This window comes from Clupea harengus, chromosome 20 (genome assembly GCF_900700415.2).
Source record: "Clupea harengus chromosome 20, Ch_v2.0.2, whole genome shotgun sequence".
NCBI classification, from domain to species: Eukaryota; Metazoa; Chordata; class Actinopteri; order Clupeiformes; family Clupeidae; genus Clupea; species Clupea harengus.
The window spans coordinates 25,728,934-25,744,265 of record NC_045171.1 but is presented as its reverse complement, the minus strand read 5'-3'; the positions used below and the strand labels follow the sequence as shown (position 1 = coordinate 25,744,265).

At 40.7% G+C, this 15,332-nt stretch overlaps 2 protein-coding genes across 3 annotated transcripts in view; both read right to left on the bottom strand.

Annotated features, from left to right (window-relative positions):
* LOC105912367 (glutamine--fructose-6-phosphate aminotransferase [isomerizing] 2-like) overlaps positions 1–4,869 on the bottom strand; it is a 21,001-nt gene extending 16,132 nt beyond the window's left edge. For both annotated transcript variants that reach the window (XM_031587399.2, XM_031587400.2), the window contains exons 1-4: positions 4,729–4,869; positions 3,557–3,664; positions 1,022–1,135; positions 626–751 (exon numbers count right to left, since the gene is read on the bottom strand). In XM_031587399.2, coding sequence (XP_031443259.1) covers positions 626–751; positions 1,022–1,135; positions 3,557–3,664; positions 4,729–4,735 — 355 coding nt within the window. In that variant the 5' untranslated portion in view covers positions 4,736–4,869. The remainder of the gene's footprint in view (positions 1–625; positions 752–1,021; positions 1,136–3,556; positions 3,665–4,728) is intronic.
* Positions 1–15,332, bottom strand: part of LOC116225230 (extracellular superoxide dismutase [Cu-Zn]-like) — a 364,295-nt gene that overhangs the window by 312,558 nt on the left and 36,405 nt on the right. The gene's annotated exons all lie outside the window — the stretch shown is intronic.

The window sequence follows — 15,332 nt, the reverse complement described above, 5'->3', positions numbered from 1 at the left end:
CCTGTCCAGTAAACAAAAAAGTTTTCTCTTCCTAAATGATTACATATTCTTAAAAGCGACTCTAAAATGAGCATACTGTCCCTCAGGACTTTATTAAAGATCAAATGTTATCATCGTGGAGTCGTCACGCCGGCAGGGGGCCATTGGGCCCTGTGAGGCACCCCGGAAGGGATCGCCAGTGCTAGTGAGGAGCCCTATTGCCCCTGTGGAGAACCGGTACCGCACCACAATTCACCACAAGGGCAGAGGCAACCGGTCTTTTGACCATCGCCATGGATACCATGTTCGGTAATGCTACGTAATGGGAATAAACCATATTGGGAAAAAATCTACAGAAAATTCATCCGTGGCAACAGTAGAAAATGTACCAATAATATTCAAACTGTTGGTATGGAGTCTATAATTCCGTAGCATTGGCGCACTAACTATAGTTCTGGTTCTGTAGCCATAGTCTAACGGAGCCTAACGGAATATCCACGTATGCTACAAAGATGAAGGAAGAGCTACTGAAAAACCAAGTAAACACTCTAATAAACCCATGTGTACATAATACAATACAAATACAGCTCGCACAGGAGCAGTAACTTGTTATGTGTTCATAAGTATAAAACTGAGTCAATTCTACCGTTGTTTTTATCCGATCTGTGAGGATGGCTGTTGATGGGACTGGGCTCTCCGTGCGTTGCCCAGCGGGTGTGAGCGATACCAAAGTGGGTCTCCAACTCCTCCTCAAGGTCCTTGGAGCTGCCCTCTGAGAATACAATTAGTGAGGGAATAAATATGTTCATTAAAGGAACATCATGCAGTCTTTAACATTTAACATCCTCAAATGAATGTTCATTGCTATATGGTCATGGGGAAGAGAGGAAACTTGTTATTGCTCCCCTAGCTGCCCTGACCAATCATGCTGCAGGTTTGTGGACATGGATAAATGCATGCAATGCTATTGAAGTGATTGAAATTTTGTGAACATTTCGTAAACAGTTAATTAGTATTGGAATCTAATTTGAAGTGGCCTTACTGTAAAGCTCCTCGTCCAGAGCCTTGACTTTCCCCTTCTTTTTGATGAGGCAGATGTTGTTGTTGGCATCCCTGTCCTTGCCCGTGCCCTTGCCCGGAGCATCCACTGCAATGCCTGAAAGTAAGCACGGATTCAGTGGTGAAACACGCCTAAAAAGATCACGCATGGAAACAATGAATTCTGATTTGACATTGTTAGAATCAAGTGCTGGACAACAATTCTACACTGTACAATACAGCAAATTAAAGGTTTCCAAAAACAAACACAAACAAGGTAGAAGGATAACCTGGGAAATGTTAGAAAAAGTAGTACAGGCCTGGGTTAACATAATAGCTTTGTGTAATAGCCCATATTAGCAATGATTGCCCATGGTTTTACACACAACTTAGATAGAGCTTCCAAAGATGCAGTGAGTGTCCAAATGTGTCCATTTCCTGCATTTCCTTGTCAGCCACTGGCATTGTGTTTCTTCCCAGCCTACAGGGACACACATGAGGCCCATTCTGCTTCCGGCTGCTCTTACCTCCACTGCCATTACGGCCCAAAGTTGGAGTAGTGCTTTGTTCTACTGAGTTTAGAATGGATACAAAGAACCGGGCAAGACGCATGACATGCGAATAAACTAAAAAGCAGTATTTGCCGGTTCATCTGAAGAACTTGTTTAGGCTGTTCATTCTTTATAGAGGACATCATATGAGACATTTAACAGTGCAGTCGGCAGTCTGCAAGCTGCCTATTAAAGCTTGAACCGTGTAAATATGAGGCCTATGATATGATTACAGGAATACTGGAAGGACTGACCTTACACTGTCATCTGTGCAATTTTCTTTGAAGGTACAGGATAATAATGTTGGACAAAAGAGTACCATAAACTACTGAAAAGTGTATTTGCTGACAGATGGTCCCTCATCAATCTACACTCAATGCTCCATAATGACAAAGTGAAAACAAGATTTTAGAAAGTTTTGCAAATGTATTCAACAGGAAAAACTAGAATATCACCTAAGACATAAGTATTCAGACCCTTCAGCACCATTGGCAGCGATTACAGCCTCTAGCTTTCTTGGGTACGATGCAACGAGCTTTGCACACGTGGATTTGGAGATTTTCTGCCATCCTTCTCTGCAGATCATCTCAAGCTCTGTCAGATTGGATGGACACTGTTGGTGGACAGCCATTCTCAAGTCTCTCCAGAGATGTTCAATTGGGTTCAGGTCAGGGCTCTGGTTGGGCCACTCGAGGACATTCACTGAGTTGTCCCTAAGCCACCTCTGCGTTGTCTTGGCTGTATGCTTAGGGTCATTGTCCTGCTAGAAGGTAGACCTTCTATATCTGGTTTCTCTCAGTCTGAGAGTCCTTTAGGTGGCTTTCCTGTGTCTTTCACTGAGGAGAGGCTTCCATCTGGACACTCTGCCATGAAGCCCAGATCAGTGAAGTGTTGCAGTGATGGTTGTCCTTCTGGAAGTTTCTCCCATCTCCACACAGGATCTCTGTAGTTCACCGGGAGTGACCGTCGGGTTCTTGGTCACCTCTTACTCACGCCCCTTTCCCCCCGGGTTGCCCAGTTCAGCCAGGCGACCAGCTCTAGGAAGAACCCTGGTTGTTCCAAACTTCTTCCATTTAAGAATTATGGAGACCACCGTGCTCTTAGGAACCTTCCATGCAGCAGACATTTGTGTGGCCTTTCCCAGATCTGTGCCTCAAAAAAATCCTGTCTCTGCAGGCAGTTCCTTTGACCGCTTTTTTGCCCTGATATGCAATGTCAGCTGTGAGATCTCATATAAACAGGTGTTTACCTTTCCAAAGCATGTCCAATCGACTGAATTTACCGACTGAATGGACTCCAATCATGATGTACAAACATCTCAAAGAGAATCAAGAGAAATGTCAAGGGTCTGAATGCTGAATACTGAAAACTCCTAAATCCAAGTGTGCAAACCTGTCGGGTCATTCCCAACAAGACTAGAGGCTGTAATCGCTCTCAAAGATGCATCAACTAAGAACTGAGTAAAGGGTCTGAATTTTTATGTCAAGGTGTTATAGGTGATATTTCAGTCATTCCTTTCAAATAATCAGCAAAAATGTCTAAAATCTTATTTTCTCATTATGGGGTCTCATCATTTGCACAGAGGATGGGGTCACCCGAAATGTTTGCACCTGCACTTTAGGTTTCTTGTCTGGTGAAGCCAATAAACCACTTTTGGATGAAAAACTCGGTTTTTAAGGTACTTTTGTGAGAGCGAGCTCCGTCCTTGATTTTTGTCTATGTAACTTTTTTGGAGCCCACGCACTGATACAGACAACAGCCACCGTCAAAGGCGCAGATCCTTTCCGTGAATACTACTCATTATGGGATGGAAATGTATTGAAACAGTTTTAGCATAAGGCTGCAACATAACAACATGTGAAAAAGGTGACGGGGTCTGAATACTTTGTGAATGTACTGCAGGTCTCCTGAGCTATCAAAGATCCATCTCTGAGAACTCAAATGTTCCTCTAGTTATATGTGGTGAGCGAGTTAAAGCAAAGGCTCACCAGCTGAATCATATCCTCTGTATTCCAGCCTCTGGAGTCCTTTCACCAAGGTCTCAAAGATTTCCTTCCTCGTGCGGGGCACTTGATAATTCAGGTAAGCAAATATTCCTGTGAGAGATGAGCAATCGTTAGTGTTCTTTCTCTCACACTCTCCTTGTCCATCATTATAGTTTGCTTTGATTCAGACTTCAACTTTATTCATTTCAACTAAAATACTGAAGCCACTGTTAAGCTGCAAAGGAAACATATCATCATTTTTGTATGAAAAGCAAAATGTATAAATAACCTATGCATGTCTATTACTTTTGAAAGTTTCCCATTGCCAACTTAATACTGCTGTTATATATCGGTTTGGATCAGATCGTCTATAGACTGTTAACATTGACAACCAGCGTTCTTTTGGAATGCGAACACATTTTCATCTTTGCATCCATTTTTACTAAATGTGCACACATTCTGGGCACTTCGGACAGGAGAGTATATGGTATCAGTGCGCACATTACAGACAGAAACGGACAGACTCGATGTCAAAGGTGAGCTCTGATACACATACATACACACACACACACACTAAGAGAGAGAGAGAGAGAGAGAGAGAGAGAGAGCACATTGACGAGATGGACGAGACAGAACTTTGCCATGTAACGTGGCGTTTGGATAGCCTACGTATTTCTGTTGTTTTTAGTTTTTTTTGTACCAGATTTGGTGCTCTTGACTATCACAATAACTACAATTACGGCAGGTTAACTCCATCTGTATATATATTTGTCATGTCAACCTATTGCGCTTTGAGACGTATACCGAACCAACGTTTGAACGTAGAAATACTAAATCATAAAGGGACTATTCTCTAAATCAGAACAAGGAGACTAGGCAAACACGCAGGCTACACAACAAGAGCTCTGTAGCCAGTAACACCTGAGAGGATGGAGTGACACGTAGCGCCCAGTGAAGCCTGCATTTCTGGTATCCCCAGCGCTCCAGCGTATCACCACTTTTCTGTAGGCTTATGTCTGCACTTTTCTTAGAAAGTATTTAAGCGACTGAGAGACAGTCTGTCGTTACAAACCACTGACAAAATGTAATTTCATTTCAAGACTTGACGTCTGAGTTCATAGACAAATCTATCTATCAAATTTTGAAGTTGGTATTTAAGCCAGTTTGTATCTTACCGCACATTATGTTGTCCTTTTCTTAAACTGTATGAAAGTTCGTGGTCCTGTACACTCTTAACTTAGTCTTAGTCTTTGATGTCCAGCTCGTCCTAAGTGCGTCAGTGAGATCCTGGTATGCTGTGACAGCTTTTGTGCAGGACAAGTTCTTGAGTTCCACAGCTCCACCCACTTCATGCATTTAAAGCACAATTGAACCACACCTTCCAAGAATGACTGCTTACCTGGTTGTATTTCCTGTCGACCTACATTGTGACAGAGCGTATATTGTCTTGCCTATGAGAAGCAATCATCATGAACTATGTTATATTTCGTACTTGAACATTACTAGTTTCATAGACACATCAGGGAGCTGGAAAAACTTGGCATTGAAACATTAGAAAAGTTGGATGCCTGTGGAATTTTTTTTTAAAAGTATGATGAGGAATACTCTTTAATAATATTTGAATTGCATTGATGAAAATTGGCACAAAAAAGTAATGCAGCCCATATCAACTTGATGTCAAAGGCATTGCTGTCAGCACTCACGGCAAGTTTTCTGTTAATTGATCAAAGATTAGTCAAATAAAGAGCTAACTTCCTGTTGGGCAGCTTTGCTCCTTGGCTGTGAAGGGTGTGGGAAGTTTGTTAGAGACTGGAAAAAATTGTGGCCTGTGAATACATTCTAGACCTTTCCATAAAATCCAATATGGCGGCTGCACCAATTATTCACCAATTATTTTGACATGACAAGTTGCCATGTCTCAGGCTTGAGACCTCCCACAGTATTACCAGACACAATCAGAATCAGAATCAGAATCAGAATCAGAATTCTTTTAATGGCCAAGTATATTTACATATACAGGAAATTATCTTGGTGGTTGGTGCATAGGACATAAAACACATAACATAACAACAAAATAGCAAAAACAAGAATAAAAGACAAATACAGAATATTCGATAATAATAAATAATTGTGAATTGGAATTGGCAAACCCAGAGTCAGTGTGATGCAGGGGGCTTGTTTGTGAGCACCACTGCCGTGGGGAAAAAACTGTTCAGGTGGCGCGAGGTTTTGGTCTTTATAGCCCGGAACCTTCTGCCAGATGGGAGTCTTTGGAATAGGTGGTTATTATTACAATTACAATTGGTTACAATTATTACAAGTACAGAAGTATTACCCCTAGTGGTCGAATGAGCCGCCTCATAATCGGGTGCCAAGTCTAGGTACCAAGTTTGGGTTCATACATCAAAGCATTGCTGAGATATGACCTTGCTTCCTTTGGCAGCTTCGCCGTCAATTCTGATTGGCTGTAACAGCTAAACACTTACGAAAATGGAAATGCCACATAGATAGAATTGTGAGGCATGGTCTGAAGATCATCTGCGTCTATTTTGGTAAAGATTGGTCAAAATCGGTGGTCTGTGAAGATTTTTTAGACTTTTTCATAAAATCCAATATGGCGGAAAATCCAATATGGCAGAAATTGGCATCATAGCGTTAAACTTGGCTTGATCAAGGGAATCCAATAATACCACATTTTGAGGAGGCATCAGGTTACGTGCATAAACCTCCAACTTTGACCTGATGATGCAGTAGGCCTTCGCTGCTTGGCCCCCCACTCATAAGAAGAAAAGGTAGACTGAAGTCATAGAGTGAATATTATTCTTCTACACATATATATATAAATCTTTATTTCAGACGCCAAGTTCCATATAAAATAACAGACATACAACTATAAAAAAGAGAGAAAAACAAGAAGATACAACATACACATATACATATGAAAAGATATCCTCCCTGACATCAATCTCTTTTGATTTTGCAACCATTTAATAGATCATTTGTCCTTAATATGAATATAAAAACTAATGCAAGCAATCTAAGTGATTGGCAGATATGGATAGCCCTGTACTGAAAAAACAACATATAGCATTGTATGGGTACCTCTTATAACGACCAAGATAAAAATGTTAAAGTAAAAGTAGAAAACTTATGCTGAAAATACCCCCAGTCCTACAGGATTAAATCTCCGTCTTTTTAGCGATTTACAGTGCTGTGAAAAAGCATTCCCCCCCTTTCCCGATATCTTCTATTTTTGCTTATTTGTCATTTGGTAATGTTTCCGATCATCATACTAATTTTAATATAAGAAAAAAAGACAACGTGTGTAAACGCAAAATGCAGCTTTTAAATGATCATTTAATGTATTGATGGTAAAGAGTTATTCAAAACCTACATCACCCATGTGAAAGATGAATTGCCCCCCTAAACCTAATAACTGGTTGTGCTACCCTTGGCGGCCACAACTGCAATCAAACGTTTGTGATAACTGGCAATGAGTCTTTAACATCGCTGTGGAGGAATTTTGGCCCACTCTTCTTTGTAGAATTGTTTTAATTCAGCCATTCGAGCATGAACTGCCTGTGTAAGGTCATGCCACAGCATCTCAATCGGATTCAAGTCCGGACAGGACTAAACGCTCCAAAACCTTCATTTTGTTTCTTATGAGCCATTCAGAGGTGGACTTGCTTGTGCGCTTCAGATCATTGTCCTGCTGCCTAACCAACTGCACTTGAGCTTTAGGTCTCAAACTGATGGCCAGACATTCTCCTTCAGGATTTTCTGGTAGAGAGCAGAATTCATGGTTCCATCAATTATGGCAAGTCGCCCAGGTCCTGAAGCAGTCCAGAGCAGCCCCAAACCATCACACTACCACCACCGTGTTTGACTGTTGGTATGATGTTCTTAATGTGGAATGCTGTGTTAGCTTTATGCCAGATGTAACAGGACCAATGTCTTCCAAAAAATAGACGTTTGACTCATCAGTCTACAGAATCTTATCCCAAAAGTCTTGGGGGTCATCAAGATGTTTTTTGGCAAATGTGAGACGAGCCTTTGTGTTCTTTTTGGTCAGCAGTGTTTTTCGCCTTGCAACTCTCCCATGGATGCCATTTTTGCCCAGTCTCTTTCTTATTGTGGAATCGTGAACACTGACCTTAACTGAGGCAAGTGAGGCCTGCAGTTCTTTAGATGTTAGTCTGGGCTCTTTTGTGAACTCCAGGATGAGTTGTTGATGTGCTCTTAGAGGAATTGTGATTGTCCGGCCACTCCTGGGAAGGCTCTCACTGTGGTACGCTGGATTCCCACAGCCTTAGAAATGGCTTTGTAACCCTTTCCAGACTGATAGATGTCAATGACTTTGTTTCTCATCTGTTTTTGAATTTTTTTAAATCGTGGCATCATGTACTGCTTTTTGAGACCTTTTAGCCTACTCCACCTTGCCAGACAGGTTGTATTTAAGTGGTTTAGATTCAACAGGGCTGGCAGTAATCATGCCTGGGAGTGTCTAGTGAAACTGACCCCAATTAAATCAATTCAATTTAGTTTTAGTAACTAAAAGTGGATTTGTAACTAAGGGGGCAATTACTTTTTCACATAGGGCCAGATAGGGTTGGATAGCTTTTTTCCTTCAATAAATTAATTCATCATTTAAAAACTGCATTTTAAGTTTACTCGGGTTTATCTTTGTCTAACATTCAAATTAGTTTGCTGATCTGAAACATTTAAGTGAGACAAATATGCAAAAATTGAAGAATTCGGGAAGGGGGCAAATACTTTTTCACAGCACTGTAAGTGCTTTACAAATGAGCAGATACAAGAACATAGGAAAATAAAAGAGTTCTATCACATCAGCTAAAAAAACATAGAACACTTGGGTTTCAGCTAAAAGAACATAGAACAGTTTTCAGGTTTCAAGTCTAGATTTGAAACTGGCTTCCTGGCATCAATACGTTGGTTCCAGAGCTGATCGGCATAGCATTTAAAACTGCTGCTTCACCATGTTTAGTTATGACAGTAGGTATTACCAACAGATTTCTCTAGCAGGTGGGTAACATTACACACATGAGAAGTATGTTGGTCCGGTCCCATGTGGTGATTCACAAACAAGCAGCAGTGCTTTAAAGTCAATCATGTGACTAACTGGAAGCCATTGTAAGGACTTCAGGAGTAATACGGTCAGTTCTTTTGTTTTTTCGAAGAACTTTAGCAGCGGCATTTTTTACAAACTGAAGCTGTTTTATGGACTTTTTAAGAAGGTCTTTGAGAAGACCATTGCAGTAGTCAACCCTGCTGGGAATAAAAGTGTGAATGAAGTTTGCTTTTTGAGCTAGTAAAAAGCTGATTTAGTTCACATGGTTGTTAAAACTGAGATCGCTAACAATAAAGCCATCAAGGTTTTTAACAGTGTCGAGATGAGCAGCAGCAGTCTCTCCTCATTTTTCCTAAATAAGATCATTTTAGTTTTTTCCTTGAGAGATCCAGCTGTGTATTAGATCAAAACATTGACAAAGAGATTCTAGGGGATCATAGTTGTTTGGTGAGAGGGTGTTAAGAGAGCCTAGCTGTGAACAGAGATCTTACTGTCTTTATTGATTTGTCAAAGCAGGAGCATATGAAGATTGAATTCTAAAGGCCCTAAGATGGACCCCTGGGGGACACCACAGATCAAGGATGTTGGTGTTGAGGTTTAGTTTCCAATGGCAACAAAGAAGCTCCTGTCTTGTAATTATGATTTCAGCAACCTGATAACCGTACCTGAAAATCCAACCCAATGTTCCATTCTGTCTAGTAATATATTATGATCAACAGTGTCAAAGGCTGCATTAAGGTCCAGTAACACTAGGACTGATGTTTTCACTGTATCTGTAGTGGTCTGTATCAGTATTTGCCTGTATCAGTAACAGAAACCTGACTGACAACCATTTGATGTTAAGAAGGTGGTTCGTTTCTACTTAACTACTTACTTGTTACTAGTTAACTACTTTTCATTTATTTTGCCAACAAATGGTAGATTGGATGTTGGCTGGAAATAGTTTAGTATGGAAACATCTAGAATATCCTTTTTGAGTAGGGGATTTATAACAGCTGTTTTCAGGGACTTAAGGAATGAGCCAGACAGCAGTGATACATTTACAATTTTGAGAATGTCAATTGCCTTGAGGTGAAAATTAGATTTGGAAAAGTTGGTAAGAACAAAGCAACATGTTGAGTTCAGATTCTGCACTGTTCCATTGCCTATCAAAGTCGAGTTCAACTCTCTTTATTCTAGTCTAATCATTACTCAGATAACTGGGATGACCATGCATTTTCCTTATGATGCTTTGACACACAAGAAACAGAGACTATTGGTAGCACTGTTAAAACAGCATAGAATGAAATCAATACATTTAGATATCCACAGTTTTCATTTGAAATATTAATTGTCAAGCTATAGGGGGTACAAGAGTTGCTATTTTACCCAATACCGTGTGGTTACCCATATTACATTTATTATTTGTCTATTAATACTATGCCATTTAATACTGTGACATGTAATCTACCTCGCATCCATATCTACTGGGCCCAAGTTCATTTTCCAATCAGTATTACTGCATTATGGGATTTCATCCACGGACTTAGTTACCAGTAAATAGTGCTTGTATGGAGTTTTACAGCCTCTGTTAAATATGCTCTTGCACAAGCCTTGCAATACAATTTAATAATACAATATAAACTGTATGAATGATTTACAGTGGCTTCCGCTTGGTTTTTAGCCTTTGTTGATAGTAATTTATCTTTCTAACAGATTAGAGTAAGGGAGAAAGATGTCACACAGATGATACCTGCAAGTTCAGGCAGGCCCATGTTGAGCTTCAACCGCACACAAGTGAAATCATTAGCTCCCTGTAGCCCTCTAATCACTATAGGGCTGTCAGTATTGGGGTCATTTACTGGCAGGGTAGGGTCGGAGAGTGTAAGACAAGTGAGTCATTCAATATTTCTATCTTATCCTCGAAGATATCCCGCTCTGTTCTACTTGACAATTAACAGTCTGGTTATGTGTACATTTTGTCTGTAAGTGGCACATGATCCCAAGAATGTTTTTGAGTAACTTCACTTTTCTTGTAATCTCTTGCCTTCTCTTGTTCTCTTGTAATCATGTTAAGGTCAAGCTGTAACAAATGTAGGACTACCTTTAAGTTAAGCATGCAAGCTCTCTGTTTTGTGTAAAACCCAAACGTATGATGGCAGGTACCTTACCGGCTGGCACTCTGCGCACTCTGCAGTTAGGTGGACATGATGCGTTTTGAGTCGGTTGATTCGTTAATCTCCCTGATTTTCCGAAACACTGTCACGAGGAAGAGCAAATATGGGCAATTCTTTGTGAAGGGCAACTGATTCAAATTCCTTGGCTGCGGTGTGTTTTCATTGTGTGTTTCAGTGTAAATGTGATGGTGTGGGTTTGCGTGTGATTTGTTGCGTTCGCATGAATGAATCCTTGGGGTCCATGAGGAACATCTTATCCAATCAGCATTGGCCAAGAGATCAAATGCCTTGGAAGGGATGATATAATAGGTGATGGCAGTATAAGAGCATTTACTGACCATCTGGCTCTCGTGTTGGAATGGCTTCAAAGGCTAAAAGGATATAAACTGACATACACTGATACAAAAGCGGTACATGTCAAAATTTATTTTTTTAAATGATTATTATAGTGATATTATTATTATTATTATTATTATTATTATTTATAAGTTGTGTTGTCTTCCAAGTGTTCCTAGGGAAATAACATAGTTATTAGACAAATATATGACATATAACTAGTAACTGACAAGACCAATGGACTAGCATTTCAGAGCAAGGCTAAAGTTAGCTTATGCTTAGACTAGTTGCTTGTTGTTGAACTAAGCTATTTTATTGGGTGCTAGACTGTTGCCTGTTGTCTTTCTGACAATAGTCTTTTCACACAGAAATGTCAATTTTAAGCTAGCTTTAACAAAAGAAAAAAACAATCAATAGGATAAACATGCCACCATGTTTGCTCATCACTTATTGCTGTGGTTCAACTTGTGATAGTTGGCTGGTTCACTGACGTCAGAAGTGATGCAGTTGATATACAGTGCACTCAGAAAGTATTCAGACCCCTTCACTTTTTCACACGTTGTTATGTTGCAGGCAGCCTTATGCTAAAATTGTTTAAATTAATTTCCAGAGGCTTCCTCTGTTCTATCTTCATAGGCAAGATTGTGTTGAGGCACAGATCTGGGGAAGGTCTGCTGCATGGAAGGTTCCCAAGAGCACAGTGGCCTCCATAATTCTTAAATGGAAGAAGTTTGGAACAACCAGAGTTCTTCCTAGAGCTGCCTGTCCTGCCAAACTGACCAATCAGGGTACGAGGGCCTCGTAAGAAAGGTGACTAAGAATCCGATGGTCACTTTGGCCGAGCTCTAGAGATCCTGTGTGGAGATGGGAGAAACTTCCAGAAGGACAACCATCACTGCAGTGCTCCACTGATCTGGGCTTCATGGCAAAGTGGCCAGACGGAAGCCTCTCCTCAGTGACGGGAAAGACACGGGAAAGCCCGCTTGGAGTTTCCAAAAAGACCCTAAAGGGCTGTCAGACTGTGAGAAACAAGATTTTTTGGTTTGATGAAACCAAGATTGAACTGATTGAACTTGACTGCCCTCAATTCTGAGCACCATGTCTGGAGGAAACCAGGCACCGCTCATCACCTGCCCAAGACCATCCCAACGGCGAAGCATGGTGGTGGCAGCATCATGGTGCGGGGGTGTTGTTCAGCAGACGAGGCGACTGGTCAGGGTTGAGGGAAAGCTGAACAGAGCAAAGTGCAAAGATTTCCTTCCAACAGGACAATGACCCTAAGAGCACAGACAAGACGACACAGGAGCGTATGCAAATATCCTTGAGTGGCCCAGCCAGAGCCCCGACTTCAACCCAATCCAACATCTCTGACTGACAGAGCTTGAGAGGATCTGCAGTGAATAGAAAATCCCTAAATCCAAGTGTGCAAACCTGTCGTGTCATACCAAAGAAGACTAGAGGCTATCGTCGGACAGGCTGCTATAGACAGACATCTGCTTTAGGCTGGTTAGCTGCTGTAAAAAGCCTCTTCTTGTTCGGCTCTGTTCTTGCCAATACTCTACCTAGTGTGTGCTGTAAGTGTACGGTGGTTGTGTCATGGTATACTATGCTTACCTTCACTTACTTTGTGTGCTGCTGTGCTGTGAGTTAATTGGGGCTTGTCTTCTGTACATATCTCTTGTTAATATTGGAAGTAGTTGTTGGTGCGATTGTAGGAAGGTGGGGGGCCATTTATTTTGTAAGCAGTTTTCTTGTGTTTTTGTGTGATTTCAGGTCATATAGGTTTCACCCCTTACAAGCTAGTTTCCCCCTCCTGATGCTTTCTGTTTATGATTCCTGTATTTCCTGTTTTGATTCACTTTGATTCACATAAATTAAATTATTTCGGAAGGTAAATCTTTTGTTGTCAGTTAGGCATACAGACTGCAGCAGCTTGACAAATATTTGGCAACTGTTGAAAATGCATCACCTTTATGTTGAACAGATATAATTAAGTTGTTATTGCACAAAACCATTTTTAGTAGTTAAAGAAGTTAGAGCTAGTTAGAGAGGCCATTGTCAAATTTCTTCAAAGATTCCAAATAGTTTGGAGATGTTTTGGTAACCTCTGCTATTTAATAACTTATAGTTAAAGATAGATAGTTATACTTTTATAGATAGATATACTTATATAGTATAAATAGTAGACCACTATCCCAAGCATGACAGGGATTTCAGGTTTGGTGTGGAGCAAAAATGCCCCAAGAGGAAATAACTGAGCAGAATAATTGAGGGCTTTTAACGTTCTCTCATGCATCAGATCTTTTCTCTAACTGAGTACAGGTTCAAGAAAGGTTTGTGTCATGTGATAGTGTCATGTGAGAAGATGCCTTCCACTGGCTTTACCATCATCATAAATACCCACTTCACTCCTTCCTCTTCCTGGTTGCCCACGTCTTTGGTGCAATCCTCTCTTGACCCCATCAGTCCAAATCAGCTCCAGTTCTTGCCTCAGGCAGGGTTATTCCCCTTATCACAGAAGACCTCCTCCTCCACATCTGGTTTGAGTCAGGTTTAGAGGGGGGGTGGGGGCCTAACAGCGTGTGGGTCCAATTCTACAAGACATCCACGCCTCTCGAGCAAACTCCAGATAGTCAGTTGGTAGCCGTGGAGAAAAGGTTTCCTGTTAAAAGCTGGTGTGGTCATATAAAAGGTTTAGTGTGAACTCTGGTACCTTCTTAATGAGGGGTATTCCCAGTGACTTCCGTGTGCATTTTAATTATGAGTAACTGCATCTGCACCCAGATCTCTGACATACTTTTCATTTCAAACTCATGAAGTCATAAGATCCCTTATGCATGTTTGCACGCACGCACACACACACACGCACACGGGTGCAGACACACACACACACACCTTTTCTAAGTTGGAGTAGAATCCAGCTGAACTTTGAACCAAAAAAGCAGAGCGATTTCTGCTGACCAATGACACCCTCGGTATCGTAAATAAAAAAAATAAGTTTGTAAAGATCAAGTTGGAAATAATGTTCTATGGTAATAGACAACTCACTATTAATGTGGCAGATTTATTCATATTCATTTTAAAAATGTCAAACCTGTCCTCTAAGTTGTAAAGGTTCTTACAGTGGATTTAAATAATTGAAAACACCTACCCCATTGCAATAAACACTACAGAATATTTGAAACTGTTCTAAATGTCTCAAGTATAATGATGTTTTGTTTTGTGACGGGCAGGGTGGTACTGCTTCAGTCGTCTGTAAATTCAGCTTTTTCAGAGTGTTATGTCATGTCTACCCCGTGACCCCACCCTGTACACCCCTCCCTTTTTTATTAGTTTTTGTTGATAGAATTACACATTTGGAGGTGCAACTCTGCCTAAGTATTTTCTATAAAGCACAATGTGCTACAAATGAACTACAACAAAAGAAAGGCTACGGTCGGCCTTTAAATAGTAGTATTATAAAAAAGGGATTTATTTCAAGATGGGGAGTCAGAGAGGCTGTTTGGTATTTGAACGTGATGTCATCCCTCATTACTCTAAGCAAACAAAACGTTTTAGACAACATTTTGAGTTGGTGTGATAGTTGATGTAGACTTCAAATATAGTTATGTCACTTGGCCCGAGTACTTTTAAAAAGTACCTACAAATGTAGACATTACCGAAAAGTCTTTCTCTTTCTCTTACGCCCAGCTTTGCTTTTATCACTGACCCTCAAGGAAAGAGAAATATACAGGAGAAAGTTCCAGCTGGTTTCCTCTTGGCCTTGCGTGTTTGATCTCACCCTGTGAGAAACATCTGAGCACTCGGAGTCATGGCTGAGGTTTGTCATTAGCAACAGACTGCTCATTTAGGGAAGGAATGGAACCATAACCATGAATGGTGGCCATTTCAAAGAGCAAGGTCAAAGATGACAGAAAGAGAGGAACACACGTCATAAAGTTGAGGCAAAACATCACTCTTTCTTAACGGTTCTGTTCAAAACATCACTCTTTCTTAACTGTTCTGTTCAAAACATCACTCTTTCTTAACGGTTCTGTTGGACCTTTTTGGAGAGTTTGAAGAGCAATTTCAAGACACCCATGATACTTCGGGTACAATTTTAATAAATAGAACAATCTCACATAAGTCTGATTTAATTAGTTGTACATATCATTGCACCCTATTCCATCGGAGAAGTTTGTCATGTGTTGGCGAACAG